The 16,508-nt window shown below is 40.5% G+C and overlaps 1 protein-coding gene across 1 annotated transcript in view; it reads left to right on the top strand.

Annotated features, from left to right (window-relative positions):
* The first annotated feature begins 1,052 nt into the window (after positions 1-1,052).
* Positions 1,053-16,508, top strand: part of LOC109571828 (zinc finger protein 420-like) — a 43,334-nt gene continuing 27,878 nt past the window's right edge. The window contains 3 exon segments of the mRNA XM_019978345.2: positions 1,053-1,689; positions 7,324-7,333; positions 15,262-15,647. Coding sequence (XP_019833904.2) covers positions 1,095-1,689; positions 7,324-7,333; positions 15,262-15,647 — 991 coding nt within the window. The 5' untranslated portion in view covers positions 1,053-1,094.

The raw sequence follows: 16,508 nt of genomic DNA, 5'->3' as shown, positions 1-16,508 counted from the left end.
GCTGTGGTCATCAATTTTCTCTAAATCTTTAAAGATATTCACTGAGAATAGCAGGGAAAGTTACTTATTATTTGGTATCTTTCTGCTATGTCTCTACAAGACACCCAAGATTTGATGCTGAAGAATCCAGTGTTAGAAGATGTATTCCCAAAAGCAAACCTAGGAATATATCAAACATTTCACCTCAGAAACTTAAATTTAATGAAAGACAGGGAATATACAGGGGTATATGAAAGACAGAGAAGATGTTTATATGGACATAAAGAAATGGAGACAGTTACACATAATGCTAATATTACTGCAAAAAGACATGTGCAACATGAGTCAAACTGGGAAAAACACCAATTTCAGCCTTCAACATCTGCCGAGAAGTGTAAGAGTTTAAGAAAAGATTTCCATCTTTTTTGAAACATACATGTTCTCTGAAAGGAAACATTGAAAATCTGAAAGATAATCTAGTCCCTACTGTAAATACTCATTTAGAAAATACTGAACATACGCTTCGACCAAACATACATTCAAGCAAGTCTGAACACCTAAATTTTAATAATGAGGGGGAAAACTCACAATATAATCAATTTGAGGGATCCATGAGCAGGGGATCATTATTCTTCCCCCAACAGATATTTTATGTCCATTCCAAGATGTGTATTGTTGATAATAATGGAAGAGGCGTAATCCAACCATCATTGTTCAAAACATATTGTGATATGCTCAATACACAACAAGTTTCCATGTGCAATAAAATGAGTCAGACCTTAAGTAAGAGCTCCAGCTCCAATAATTACAAGAGTATTTATGGTGGAGTGAGAAGGTATTCAGGCAGTGAAACTGGGTATATGGTTGAAGGAGACTCAAACCTTAAGAAACATCAGGGACCTGAATCTTCAAACAAGGATTCTAAAAGTAATAAATGTAGAAATATCTTTCATCAAATGTCAGGTTTTTCTCTAGGTAAGAGTACATGTACTGGAGATAGGACTTATAGTGAATATGGTAAGGTTTCTAGTCAGTTTTCAGAACTTATTCAACAGCACACTATTCAGAATTCACAGAAAGAAAACAAGTGTAAGATATGTGGGAAAGTCTTTAGTATGTCATCCAATCTAAGTAGACATAGGAAAATTCATACAGGAAGGAAACCTTTCAAATGTACAGAATGTAGCAAAGCATTTAACCATCACTCACATCTTACTCAACATCACCAAATTCATACTGGAGAGAAACCTTATAAATGTACAGAATGTGGCAAAGCCTTTATTGGTTACTCATTTCTAACCTATCATCAGTGAATTCATACTGGGTAGAAGCCTTATAAATGTAAAGAATGTAACAAAGCCTTTAGCTTTTGCTCAGTTCTTACTCGACCTCAGCGAATTCATTCTGGGCAGAGACCTTCTCATTGTACAGAGTGTGGCCTAAGCTTTATTTGTCGTTCAAAGTTAATTGTATATCAGCAAGTCCATACTGGGGAGAAACCGTACAAATGTAAAGAATGTGGCAAAGCCTTTATTTCGAGTTTGACCCTTACTCACCATCACCGAATTCATACCAGGGATAGGCGTTATAAATGTACAGAATGTGGCAAGGCCTTTATTAAGGGTTCTAGTCTTACTCAACATCAGTGAGTGCATACTGGAGAGAGGCCTTATAAACGTACTGAATGTGGCAAAGCCTTTAGTTATAGTGGTCATCTCACTAAACATCTGATAACACAGTGGAGAGAAACCCTAGTAATGGAACAAGTGATGGAAGAGGTTTGCCCTAAACATGCATCAGAAAACACAAGAGTTTATACAAAAACCTTTGGAGATGATGTCACATATATGCAGAAAAGCATTTAATCAAAAGTTAAATCCAAACAAATATCAGAGGTTGCATACTAGAAGACATTTCATCAATCTTGTTTTCAGAAGTTTCTCTGAAGCAGAATGACTGTAGGGAGTACTCCATAGTTAAAACACATAGAAAATGGATATATTAGCATGAATTGTGAGATGAAGGTTGATAGTTACAAAGTGACAATTCTTAGCAATGTATGTATGCTTGTTAATAATGACATGATTTGAGATTCATTGAAGTGAATGTAATTCAGCACTCAAATAATCCATACTAAGCTTTCTTTCTAGTGTGTTTACAAACATTGGTTTTTGATGGTTTATTAAAGATTAGCCTTTTTATAATGTTTTGCAACCGTTTCTATCTATTCTCCATTAGAAGATGAAGGATACCATAGTGTAAAATGTACAATGACAATCTAAGTGGAAGTGTTTGTCATTGATGTGAAATATCTGGAGGTTGCCATGATGTAAGTGATCATTTAATCTTTCCATGTATTAAAGTAAGAGAGAAATTGGTTGTAAGGTTTCAATAGAAATATCCTTGATTTGCAAGAAGAACACAATGACAGTTCACTGCAATATTAATGTATCTTTATAATATCAACACAAGTCATGATTATTACTTGACAATGTTGAAATAAAGACAGTGATAACCTAGAAAGGTATTAGAAACCCTTCCTGGAAAAGGCATGGAATTGGTGGATATCATGCTTGCTAAGTGCTTCCTAGGCTTTGTTTGGTAAGCTGTAAAAGTCACAAATCTCACATCATTAATCAAAAAATGAATACAGTTCTCTGTACTTTTGATCTGTATTTAATCATGGATCATACCATGGATTGTAAAAGGTTTTATTTCAACTATGTGTGAAATTAATACATGGTTATTAATAAAAGTGAATGGCTTTTAGTGTTTCAGTTGATTGTAATGAATGAAATGTTAACCTACCATCAACATCAACCTCGCCCACCTTATTTAAGGTTGTAGTGAAGAGATCACAATGAACTATTTAAAGACAGAAGTTGGTTGTAAGGTTTCAATAGAAATATCCTTGATATGCCATAGAGATGAGCTTTAAATTTCTCATAACTTCAGATATATTCCATCATTTCTATGTTGTATCTCCTCTCCCATTTTTTGTAACTACTTGGACACTGGGATGGTTCTAATAAGAAAGATGATACAGAGTATTGTTGACAGTTTCCCTGAACTGCTCCATGCTGTTGCTGCCTCAGCATCTGTCTGGGAGCAGGCAGCCAGCAGGTCCCTGAACTCACACCAGCCAGTCCTGTGAGCACCTCCATTAGATGACTCCCTTCCTTGAGACCAGAAGTCTTGCTGAACCCCAGGGTCTACTGCACAGGCCCCGTTCAATCACACTGAGAGAGTCAATTTCCAGGCAGGTTGATAAGGGGTCCCCAAGGAGACAGTGGTCTGATTCTCAAAGAGGAAGAAAGCACAAACTGTTTTTCCCCACTACATTCCTTAGGATTATATAACAAATTATCCTGCTTGAGGACAGTCTCTGGAGAAAAAAAACCTTCTGGCTCATCCTTATCTTAAAATGTAAATTATGGGAGTGGGTCTAGTGAGGTCTTTACAAACTCCAGACATTCTTTTGATTCACTGTAATAATTAAAAGTATATAACTTCAACACTAACAACGGGGGCGCTCTTTCTGCCCCCTTCTGATGTCTATGTCAGAAGCTTTCTCTATCTCTTTTATGCTTTAATAAAACTTTATTACACAAAAGCTCTGAGTGATCAAGCCTCATCTCTGGCCCCAGATTGAATTCTTCTCCTCCACAGGCCGAGAATCTCAGTGTCTTTCGTGGTTCAGCAGCAACCTTTGAACACCCTCACAGCATTCACCAGAATTCTTGTCTTGGTTTGAATTCGGCAATCCACACTCCACCTAGGGAGCCCAGAGCACTTCACCCAGGGTAACTTCTAAAGGCTGAACCACAAGTACTGGTGTTTTTTCTGCCTGATTCTAGCTTTCACCTCTCTCAGAAATTCCTGTCCTAAATCCTCCCCTACAGAGAGGTCTTACAGGTGTGGTCAGTGTGAGGCTTTGAGATCAGGACTCCTGAACAGTAGTTTGGGGGAAGAAACATCAGGAAAAAAACAGGATTTGCTGATGACTCCTTTCATGGCCCTACTGTAGACCTGGAGATTCATAAGTTCTTGGAGTGGGGACCTGACCACCAGGGATTTGTATTCTTTGAAACGGTTCAGAAAGAATCTTTAGCCACGTGGTTTCCATCTGGTTTTCTATCAGGATCATGTGACAAGTGTCAGGAAATGACCTCACTGATGCCCTCCCAACAGAGTTTTGTGTTGGTCCTGGGGGAGCATCAGTGTGGTTTGTAGAAAGTGTTCCAGGAGATTCTAAGCAGAGGCCTCGGTTAAGGACGTGGTTCCTGGTCCATCTGTGAGAGCTGAGCCCTGGCGTCAGTCCAAGGAGAGGCAGCAGGGTTGGTCTAGCTGGATTTAGACCAGGGAAGTCAGTCAGCTCACATCGTCTGTGTGAGCAGAGTGTTAGGAGCTCTCTACAGGGAGAGAACAATCAAGAAATTGGTTCATAGCCTGGTCTCCATGTAGGAATTGATTTTTCCTGAGTCTCTCCTGAGACAGGACAGGAGGTATCGGTCTTCTCAGCTTTTCAAGGTCTTTCTGTCTGTAGGAGTGGTGGTTGCAGATTAAAGAGCTGTGTTGATGCCTTCCAAGGTATTTTCTCAAAACTCAGAAGTGCGTTTGCAGCAAAACATCCCCAGAGAAGACAGAGCAGGAGGAAGAAGAGGAGGAAATGGCAGCTTCTCAGGTAAATATCCTATCCGGGGTCTCGGGCTGTGTCTGCTTTTCCTCCTGAAATGCCCGAATGAGAATATGCAAGCCTTTAGCTCTCTGGTCCTAATTTTTCTTTCCAGCATTTCTCATCATCTTATATTTTCCTCTTTCTTCTTATAATAATGAAGACCAGCCCTTTAGACTACTTCCTTGTGTCCCAGAGCCTTTTCTCTGTTGTCTACATTCTCACTTTCTATGGAGTATGATGAATTCTCAACATGAATCAGTGACTTCAACTGTTGAAAATATTCCTCTTATGAGAGATCAGCATCGGGAGTCACTCCTATCCTTATTCCCACTGGGATGTGGTTTGGTTACGGATGATGGGAAATATAGTGATGACTTAGCACCTGGATGCAACTTAAATATTTAAATCAGAGTTTGAAAATGCCGTTATATCTAGAACCAACAGAAGAGATCTGTCCATGGAGTTTTCCGGGCAAGAATTCTGCAGTGGGTTGCCATTTCCTCTTCCTTGGGATTCTCGCCATCCCGAAACTGAAGCCTCATCTCCAGCATTGGCAGGCAGATTCTTTACCACTGAGACAGCTGAGAAGCCCAGTGACTCAACTCAGTGATCCAGAGTTTTTCAGAAAAATTTCAATGGGCATTGTACAGGGACTTGTTGTTAGAGAACTATGGGAACCTGGCTTTCTTGGGTGAGGACAACTTCCTTCCAGAATCCCTTATCTACCTACTGGGTTTTGGTTCCATCATTTCTAGAATGTTTCTGAGATTTTCTGCTTCCCACAATAGTTTGAAATCTCTCCTTTCTAAGGGAAATGGGTATGTATCAGTTTAGAAAGAAAGGTTTCAGGATAATTCATTATGCTTGCAACCTTTTTCTTCCTTGATGTACTCTGCCTCCTTCTGTGAGAATCAATTCATAGGCAGGTTGATAAGAAGTCAGGGATCCCCGAGGAGGAGAAGGGGGATTTGGGACTCTTGAAGAGGAGATAGGGGTCTGGAATTCTCAAGGAGGAGGAAAGGACAAACACCTTTTTTCCCTCTACATCCCTTGGTCTTAGACACATAAAATGACTTTTTAATGTCTTCATGTGTCTTAGACACATGACTTCTTCTTTAAGCCCAGATATAATGATTAAACAACAAAAAAACTAGGTTTAAACTCTGTACTAGGGGTTGCATGGAGAAGGCAATGGCAACCCACTCCAGTACTCTTGCCTGGAAAATCCCATGGGTGGAGGAGCCTTGGTAGGCTGCAGTCCACGGGGTCGCTAGGAGTCAGATACGACTAAGCGACTTCATTTTCACTGTTCTCTTTCATACATTGGAGAAGAATCTGACAACCCACTCCAGTGTTCTTGCTTGGAGAATCCCAGGGACAGGAGAGCCTGGTGGGCTGCCATCTATGAGGACACACAGAGTTGGACACGACTGAAGCGACTTAGCAGCAGTAGCAGCAGGGATTGTATAACAACAATGTATCCTGGTTGAGGACACTTTCTCCTTCCTTAAAACTTACTGACTAATCCTTATATCTTAGAATTTATACTATGGGAGTGGGTCTGGTTCAGTTCAGTTCAGTTGCTCAGTCCTGTCTGACTATCTGTGACCCCGTGGACCGCAGCACACCAGACCTGCCTGTCCATCTCCAACTCCTGGAGTTTACTCAAACTCATGTCCATTGAGTCGGTGATGCCATCCAACCATCTCATCCTCTATCGTTCCCTTCTCCTCCCACCTTCAGTCTTTCGCAGCATCAGGATCTTTTCAAATGAGTCACCTCTTCGCATCAGCTGGCCAAAGTATTGGAGTTTCAGCTTCAGCATCAATCCTTCCAAACAATATTCAGAACTGATTTCCTTTAGCATGGACTGGTTGGATCTCCTTACAGTCCAAGGGACTTCCAAAAGTCTTCTCCAACACCACAGTTCAAAACCATCAATTCTTCTGTGTTCAGCTTTCCTTGTGGTCCAACTCTCACTTCCTTACATGACTACTGGAAAAACCATATATTTGACTAGACGGACCTTTGTTGGCAAAGTAATGTCTCTGCTTTTTAATATGCTGTCTAGGTTGGTCATAACTTTTCTTCCAAGGAGCAAGCATCTTTTAATTTCATTGCTGCAGTCACCATCTGCAGTGATTTTGGAGCTTCCCCCCCCAAAAAAAAAATTAATAAATAAAGTCTATCAACACTTAGATTGTTTCCCCATCTATTTGCCAAGAAGTGACGTGACCAGATGCCATGATCTTAGTTTTCTGAATGTTGATTTTAAGCCAACTTTTTCACTCTCATCTTTCAGTTTCTTTTTTTCTTTTTTTTCCTAGAAAGAAGAACCTTTATTTACATTGAGTTGAGCTCTTCTTCCAAGAAATAAAAGAGCATGTCTTATATTTATTTTGTCCTGAATTCTTTTCTTAATTTAAGTATAGTTGATGTACAATGTTACATTAATTTCAGGTATATACCATAGTGATTCAGTATTTTTACAGATTATACTCCATTAAAAGTTATCACAAGATAATGGGTATAATTCCCTGTGCTATAGAATATATCCTTGTTACCTATCTCTTTTATGCATAGTAATTTTTTAAATTTTATTTATTTTAATTGGAGGCTAATTACTTTACAATATTATAGTGGTTTCCTCTTTCAGTTTCATCAAGAGACTCTTAAGTTCTTCTTCGCTTTCTGCCATAAGGGAGGTGTCATCTGCATATCTGAGGTTATGGATATTTCTCCTGGCAATCTTGACTCCAGCTTGTGCTTCATCCAGCCCAGCATTTTTCATGATGTACTGTGCATATAAGTTAAATAAGCAGGGTGAAAATATACAGCCTTGAGTAGTCCTTTCCCAATTTGGAACCAGTGTGTTGCCCCATGTCCAGTTCTAACTTGCTTCTTGACCTGCATTCAGATTTCTCAGGAGGCAGGTCAGGTGGTCTGGTGTTCCCATCTCCTGAAGAATTTTCCACAGTTTGTTGTGATCCACACGGTCATAGGCTTTGGCATAGTCAATAAAGGGGTCTGGGTCTGGTAGGATCTTTCTATTGTTAAGTTCTAATCCTGTTATCCTCAAACGTAAATTGTCAGAGTGGGTCTGTTAAAACTTTTACAACCTTGAGACATTCTTTTGATTTATTGTAATTACTGATTAAAAAAGTTTATAGCTTCCTTGCTTAGACTAGCAAGGGGGCACTGTCCGCCCCCTTCTCAGGTCTATGTCAGAAGCTTCTCTGTCCCTTTTTCACTTTAATAAAACTCTGCTACACAAAAGCTCTTGAGTGATCAAGCCTGGTGCCTGGTCCCTGGTCCCGAAGTTAAATCCTCTTGTTTGGAGATCATGAATCTGACACCCTTCACTGTAACCTATCATTGCATTCTAGGTTAGTGGTAATTGTATAAGTGCTGTAGTATTAAATAGGCACACATTTTCTTAATTTCACAGTTACACACTTACCTTGCCTTCGTAGTACTTGATCACTATCTCAGGATCTGATGTTATGTGTTAGTGTTAAACAGGTGATTTGAATAAAGGTTTTGGGGGAAATAATTTTCTAGGCTGTATTAACCTTCTCCCTTGCATTCTCATCTCAACTGAATACATATTGGATTGGACACTGATGAATCTCTGACAACACAAATATTCCTTTCTCTGATGAATAGGTCTTGTGGTCTCTAAGCTGTACCTGGTCACCTTTCTGGAGCAATTGAACAATCCCAGGAGTATAAGGAGAATGGAGACAACAGCCATATTCCCAGGTATGTATGAATGGATGGAGAGGATGACTCAGATAAGAGGTCCAAGGAGCTAGAGGAAGTCATCCTTCGTCAGGTGGTTTTGGAAGATCATCTTCAGTGGAAATGATTTTGGAAAACCTGGGTTTGTGTCCACTGCGGTCATAGAAATGTATCACCTGCCCTAGTCTGTCTCTTAAATCATTCATAAATTCATCTCCAGTGATTACTTTCCTTCATCACAGTGTGAACTAGAAGTCTCCTCTTGTCTTGTGAGAAACTGCATTCATTGGTTGCTCTTCCATTTCTGGGGGTCCTAGGAAAACTGTGCCCATTTTGAGTAACTGTATGACAGTCCTTTTAAAGTTTCTTTGTACCTCTAGCCAAAAATGTGTGAGTGAAGTGGAAGACAAACTGCTAAATTTCTAGGAATACTGGAGACAGGTTTTTGTTTTCTGATTTATAACTTCTTATCCAGTGGGAGCTAGAGATAGGACCTTCTAAATAAATTTCAAACTCAAATACTTTTTTCACCACAGAAAGCAAAACCTCCCGAAAATGAAAGAATGCACATCTCTGGCTGACTTCAAAGTTTCTCTTTTCCTTACATGATCTCATATTAAATATTTTAAATGTATTTGCCCCAATTCTAAAATGCAAAATATTTAATATATTCAATTATCTCATAGAATTTTAAAATAAACTGGCATAAATGCTTACACATTTTCCACCATATTATTAATAGTTGATTCAAGTAATAACAATTTTTAGATTATATAAAGAAATCAGTTTAAAAAGTTCTAATTGGAATATAGCTGTTTTACAATTTTGTACTACTGTACTGCAAAGAGAGTTAATTATACCTACCAGTCAGTTCAGTTCCGTCTCTCAGTCGTATCCAACTCTTTGGGACCCCATGGACTACAGCATGCCAGACTTCATGATGATTTATTATGATTCTAATTTATTTCGTTCTTGATGTAATCTTCCTGCTTCCTCTAAGTTAGTGCTAATTCTGTACGTTCTGTGGTATAAAATGATGCTACCTTCCTCTTCAAATCAAATTTCCACTACTTACTTTTGCCTTGTAGCACATGACCAGAATTTCAGAATTTGACTTTTATGTAGTAAGTGTTGTATGCTGCTGCTGCTGCTAAGTCACTTCAGTCATGACTGACTTTGTGCGACCCCACAGATAGCAGCCCACCAGGCTCCCCCATCCCTGGGATTCTCCAGGCAAGAACACTGGAGTGGGTTGCCATTTCCTTCTCCAGTGCATGAAAAGTGAAAGTGAAGTAGCTCATTGTGTCCAACTCTCCACGACCCCATGGACTTTAGCCTACCTGGCTCCCCTGTCTGTGGGAATCTCCTGGCAAGAATACTGGATTGTGTTGCTATTTTCTTCTCCCTACCATTGTATAGGTGCTTTCAATAAAGTATTTGAGAAAATCACTTTCTAGGCTGTCTTAACATTCTATCATACATTCTCTCATCACCTAGATACATACTAGATTGGAAAGTAAAGAATCTCTAGCAAAACATATATTCCTTTCTCTGATGAACAGGACTTGTGGTTTCTAAGCTGGACCTTGTCACTTTTCTGGAGCAAATGAAGGAGCCCAGGAATATAAGGACAATGAAGACAGTGGCCGTATACCCAGGTATGTGTGAATGGATGGAGCCGATGACTCAGGTGAGAGGTCCAAGTGTCAGTGAGGAAGTCATTCTTTGCAATGTGGTTTTGGAAGATCTCCTTCATTGGAAATCATTTTGGAGAAGTCTGGATTTATTTCTGTTGCTGTCATAGACAGCTGTCAGCTGCCCTATTCTGTCTGTTAAACCATCATGAATTTTTCCGTGTTGATCACCTTTCTCTTTCACAATGAGAACTAAAATGCCCTTCTTGGATTATGACAACTTGCATGAATTGGTTGCTGTTTCATTTCTTGAGGGCCCTAATAAAACTGTGCACATTTATGAGTAAATATGATGCTCCTTATAAAGTTTGTTTCTACCTCTAGACAGAAGTGTGTGGTTATAGACAAACTGCGAAGGTTCTAGGAGTACTGGGGACAGATTTTTGTTTTTCTGATCTATAATTCCTAAAACACTGGAAGCTACAGATATAACTTGACAAATTTTAGACTCAAGTCACTTCTTTGCTGTATAAAGCAAAACCTCCCTAAAATGGGCTTCCCTGGTGGCTCAGAGATAAAGAATTTGCCTGCATTGCAGGAGACCTGGCTTTAATCCCTGCACTGGGAATATCCCCTGGAGAAGGGAATGGCAACCCACTCCAATATTCTTCCTTGGAAAATTCCGTGGAGAGAGGAGCCTCGAAGTCTGCAGTCCATGAGGTCACAAACAGTTGGATGTGACTGAGGGACTAACACTTTCACTTTCTTTTCCCTAAAATGGGAGAATGCAAATCTCAGAGTTACTTCCAAGTTTCACTTTTCTTTATATGAACTCATGTTAAATATCTTAAGTGCATTTGCCCTAATTCTTCAATGCTAAAGTACTTTAATATATTCAGTTAACTCAAAGAGTTTTAAAATAAATTCTCATGAGATCCTAGAAAATTCTCCACCATATTTTTATTTGTTGTTTCTCACTCTTAAGATTTTTAGATTATATGAAGCCATCTTTTTTTAAAAGTTCTTACTGGAATATAACTGTTTTACAATGTTGTCCTGCTGTACATCAAAGAGAATCAGTCATATGTATATATATTTCAACTCTCTTTTAGATTTCCTTGCAGTTAGGACTCCACACAGCATTGGTAGACTTCCCTAGGTTCTCACCATATTTTCAGAGTCTCATGTCTTAAGTACTGCTGCATTATTAAGGTTATCTTGTTTGTTATCAGCTTCCCCTGCCTTTATCCTATATGTCCTATCTTTCTGATTTGTTGTATGTCAATATCACTTATGATTTTTACATTCAAATATCCAATAGAATATGCTCAAATAAGAACAGAGGTGGGAAGAAGTGGATTAAAGAAACATTAGGCACCTACTGTTTGTCAAAATGTTTGTTGCCAGCATAAGCTGGAATCAAGATTGCCAAGAGAAATATCAATAAGCTTAGATATGTAGATGACACCGCCATTATGGCAGAAAGTGAAGAGGAACTGAAGAGCCTGTTAATGAAGGTGAAAGACGAGAGTGAAAAAGCTGGCTTAAAACTCACCATTCAAAAAAGTAAGATCCTGGCCTCTGAAAAAGCTGGCTTAAAACTCACCATTCAAAAAAGTAAGATCGTGGCCTCTGATCCCATCTTTTCCTGGCAAATAGATGTCAAAACAATGGAATCAGTGAGAGAGTTCCTTTTCCTGGGCTCCAGAATCACTGCAAGTGGTGACTGCAGTCATGAAATGAAAAGATACTAGCTCCTTGGAAGAAAAACTTTGACCAACCTAGACAGTGTATTAAAAAGCATAGACATTACTGACAAAGGTCCATATATTTAAGGTACGTATTTTTCAGTAGTCATTTATGAATGTAAGAGTTAAACCATAAAGAAAGCTGAGCACTAAAGAATTGATGCTTGTAAATTGTGTTGTTGGAGAAGACTCTCAAGAGTCCCTTCGACTGCAAGGAGATGCAACCAGTCAATGCAAAAGGACATCAGTCCTGAATATTCATTGGAAGGACTGATGCTGAAGCTGAAGCTCCAATACTTTGGCCACCAGATGCAAAGAAGTGACTCACTGGAAAAATCGCTAATGCTGGGAGAGACTGAAGGCAGGAGGAGAAGGGGACGACAGAGGATGAGATGGTTGGATGGCATCACCGAATCAATGAACATGAGTTTGAGCAAGGTCCGGGAGTTGGCGATGGACAGGGAAGCCTGGCATGCTGCAGTCCACGGGGTCACAAAGAGTTGGACATGACTGAACAGAGACAGGGGAGCCTGGTGGGCTGCCATCTATGGGGTCGCACAGAGTTGGACACGACTGAAGCGACTTAGCAGCAGCAGCAGCAGAGCGACTAAACTGAATTGAAGGGTAAAGTTAATCATTATACTGACTAATATCGTCTCTTCATATATTGGTTCCTGTAGGCTTTTATCTTGTTCCTTCGTCTACAGCATATTTCTTTGTATAATCATTTTGTGCAATTTTCTATGTTTGTGTTCTGTGTTATTCAAGCTGCAGATTCCTAGTTTTTCCTTCTGGTGTCTGTCCCCTGGAGTGTGAGGTTGGTCCACACTTGTGTCCTTATCCCCTTGATAGGGGGTGTGATTGCTGTTATTGTGCCCTGGACATTGAGGGGAGTTTCCCATTGCTCTGTTTGTCACTACCCTGTCAGGGGTGGAGTCTGCTCCCTGGTTTGTGGAATAGAGCCCCCAGATCTGTTTCTTCACTTTGTTTCTGATCTATGGTGGAGGCAGGTGGGATTGGATCATACGCACTGGGAGAGAAGCCACTAAGTGTTGCTCCTCTGGGGATGTTCACCTCGGGGAGTGTTCTGTGTGTCATGTTTCATGCCTTGTGCGAGCTCTCATGTGACCCTGGTCGTCACTGCTCCTGGCCCCACCTTAACCATGGGTATCCCGGCACATGGCCTCGATGTCTCTCAGATGCTGTTTTCACCAGGTCACCAGCATAGACCCATTGAAATCAGGACCCAGGATCGCATTCATCATGGAGCTGGATCCAATGTGGTGCTGTGGGGGCAGCTCAGACTCCAGCCTGGCCCCATCCCCTCATGCACGAGCCCACAAAGTCTACAGCTGCGAAAGCTACACCTGCTGTGATGTGGTGGATGGGTGGGGTCCTGCTTCTCCATTCAGATGCTCTTCAGGGGCTGAGGTTACAAGCCGGTTGTGGGTATAAAAGCATTGTTTGTGCAGCTGTGAGGAGAGATTTCAGCTTTTCTTCCTTAACCCTGGGGCTAGCTGTGCTTTCAGCTCCGTCTGTGCGTGTGCCCTACTCACAGGTGTCTGCTCCAGAGGCTACCCAGAGCACAGGAGTCTGCTGATGGTGGAGGAGGTCCATGGGGGGAGGCCGTGGCTGGGGCTCAATAGAGCCCACCTGAGTGAGAGCCCTTCCTGGATGCTGCCGAGGCAGGGGCCAGCACAGGGGGAGAGGGACTATGGTGGGGTTCTTCTTTCATCATCACTCAGCAATGCAGCTATACTGTATTGTGGTTCAGCCTTCTGCCACAACATCCCCATTTATAGAGCTCCCCCCTCCCTGCCTTTCCTGCAGGATGTCTCCTCACGGACCACAGCAGTCCTCTGCCTGGGTCTGCTCTCCAGACGCCACATTTCAGCACCCAGCCCTTGTCTGCAGCAGTGGACACCCTCTCAGGCTGGGTGGGCAGGGCAGGAGTCAGTACACTGTGTACAGGTCTCGCTCTGTCTTGCTGCCACAGACTGTTGGTGTGTTCTCTTCCCACAGAGAATGAGGCTCCCCTTCTGTCTCAACTGGGCTCCCCCCACTAGTGAGGAGCTTCCCTGGATGTGGAGACCTCTCCTGTCTTCAGATTCCCCCAGGGTTTGCAGGTCCCACTCCACTTCCTTTCCTGTTCCTTTTCCTTCTTCTTTCTCCTGTCCTACCTGTCAAAGCAAGAATCTTTCTTGACCTTTTCATTGTCCACAGCTTGTGTTCACTGGGGGCTCTGTGAAAATTCTTCCATTTCTGATGTATTCTTGTTGTGTTTGTGGAGAGAGATGAACTATCTCTGCCTGATCCTCTGGCATCTTGATCTTTCTGTCTCTATTTTATTTTTAAACAAGCAAAGGATTCATCACTTTTCTCTAAATTTTTAACGATATTCACTGAGAATAGTAGGTAAAATAACTTGGTATTTGGTATCTTTCAGCTTTGTCTCCTCATGACACCCAGGATTTGATGCCAAGAATCCAGGGTTAGAAGATGTATTCCCAAAAGCAAACCTAGGAAAATATAAAGTATTTCACCACAGAAATTTACATTTAATGAACAACTGGGAACATACGAGGGCATAAGAAAGACAGAGAGGATGTTTATATGGACACGAAGAGACTGAGAGAGTTATACATAAGACAAACATTACTGCAAAAAGAAATGAGCAATGCAAGTCAAATTGGGGAGAACACCAACTTCAGTCTTCAACATCTAATGAGAACTGTAAGTTTTTAAGAAAAGATTTCCATCCTTTTTTGAAACATACCTGTTCTCTGAAAGGAAACGTGGAAAGCCCAGAAGGTAATCTAATGTCTACTACAAATACTCATTCAAACAATATTCAATATAGGCTTAGATTAAACAAACATTCAAGCATATCTGAACACCGGAAATTTAAAAATGAGGGGGAAAACTCACAATATAATCAATTTGAGGGATCTATGAGCAGGGGGTCATTATTCTCCCACCAACAGATATTTTCTGCCCATGCCAAAATGTGTAAAGTTGATAATAATGGAAGAGATATAACCGAACCATCATTGTTCAATACATCCCATTATATGGTTAATGTGGAAGAACTTTCAACATGTAATAAAATGAAATGAGTCAACCCTTAAGTAAGAGCTCCAGCCCCAATAATTGCAAGAGTATTTATGATGGAGTGAGAGGGTATTCAGGCAATAAAACTGGGTATAAGGTTGAAAGAGACTCAAAACTTACGAAACATCAGGGACCTGAATCTGCACACAGGGATTCAAAAAGTAATAAATGTAGAAATATCTTTTATCAGATAGCAGGTCTTTCTCTATATGAGTACTCATACTGGAGAGAAGACTTATAATTGTAGTGAATATGATAACATTTCTAATCAGTCTTCAGAACTGGTTCAACATCAGACTATTCAGAAGTCACAGAAAGAAAACAAGTGTAAGATATGTGGGAAAGTCTTTAATAACTCATCCAATCTAAGTAGACATAGGAAAATTCATACAGGAAGGAAACCTTTCAAGTGTACAGAATGTAGCAAAGCACTTACCTGTTGCTCACATCTTACTCAACATCAGCGAATTCATACTGGAGAGAAACCTTATAAATGTACAGCATGTGGCAAAGCCTTTAATCACAACTCAACTCTTACTCAACATCAGCAAATGCATACTGGAGAGAAACCTTATAAATGTAAAGAATGTGACAAAGCCTTTATCCGTTGATCACATCTTACTCAATATCAGCGAATTCATACTGGCAAGAGACCTTATCATTGTACAGAAAGTGGTCAAACCTTTATTCGAAGTTCAACACTAACTGCACATATTCGAATCCATACTGGGGGGAAACCATACAAATGTAAAGAAAGTGGCAAACCTTTATTACAAGTTCAAATCTTACTCAACATCACCCAATTCATATGGGGGAGAGATGTATTAAATGTATGGAATATGGCAAGGCTAAAGGCCTTTATCCCGGAGTTCACTCAGACTCAAGTCAATCGAGTCAGTGATGCCATCCAGCCATCTCATCCTCTGGCGTCCCCTTCTCCTCTTGCCCCCAATCCCTCCCAGCATCAGAGTCTTTTCCAATGAGTCAACTCTTTGCATGAAGTGGCCAAAGTACTGGAGTTTCAGCTTTAGTATCATTCCTTCCAAAGAAATCCCAGGGCTGATCTCCTTCAGAATGGACTGGTTTGATCTCCTTGCAGTCCAAGGGACTCTCAAGAGTCTTCTCCAACAGCACAGTTCAAAAGCATCAATTCTTCGGCGCTCAGCCTTCTTCACAGTCCAACACTCACATCCATACATGACCACAGGAAAAACCATAGCCTTGACTAGACAGACCTTTGTTGGCAAAGTAATGTCTCTGCTTTTGAATATGCTATCTAGGTTGGTCATAACTTTCCTTCCAAGGTGTAAGCGTCTTTTAATTTCATGGCTGCAGGCAAAGCCTTTAGTCATGGTCATCTCACCAAACATCTCAGAACACACGCTGGAGAGTGACGGAACAAGTGATGGAAGAGGTTTGCCCTAAACATACATCAAAAAACAAGAGTTTATACAAGAAACCTATGGAAATGTTGTAACAAATATGTAGAAAAGTAATCAAAAATCAAATTGAAATATATATCAGAGTCTGCATACTAGAAAGTATTTCATCAATCCTCTTTTCTAAATTTTTCTGAAGGAGAATTACTGTAGAGAGCAATCCATAGCTGTAAGCAGA

Source organism: Bos indicus, chromosome 18, assembly GCF_029378745.1.
Source record: "Bos indicus isolate NIAB-ARS_2022 breed Sahiwal x Tharparkar chromosome 18, NIAB-ARS_B.indTharparkar_mat_pri_1.0, whole genome shotgun sequence".
Classification (NCBI taxonomy): domain Eukaryota; kingdom Metazoa; phylum Chordata; class Mammalia; order Artiodactyla; family Bovidae; genus Bos; species Bos indicus.
The sequence above is the reverse complement of the archived record's forward strand: the minus strand, read 5'-3'. Positions and strand labels throughout refer to the sequence as shown.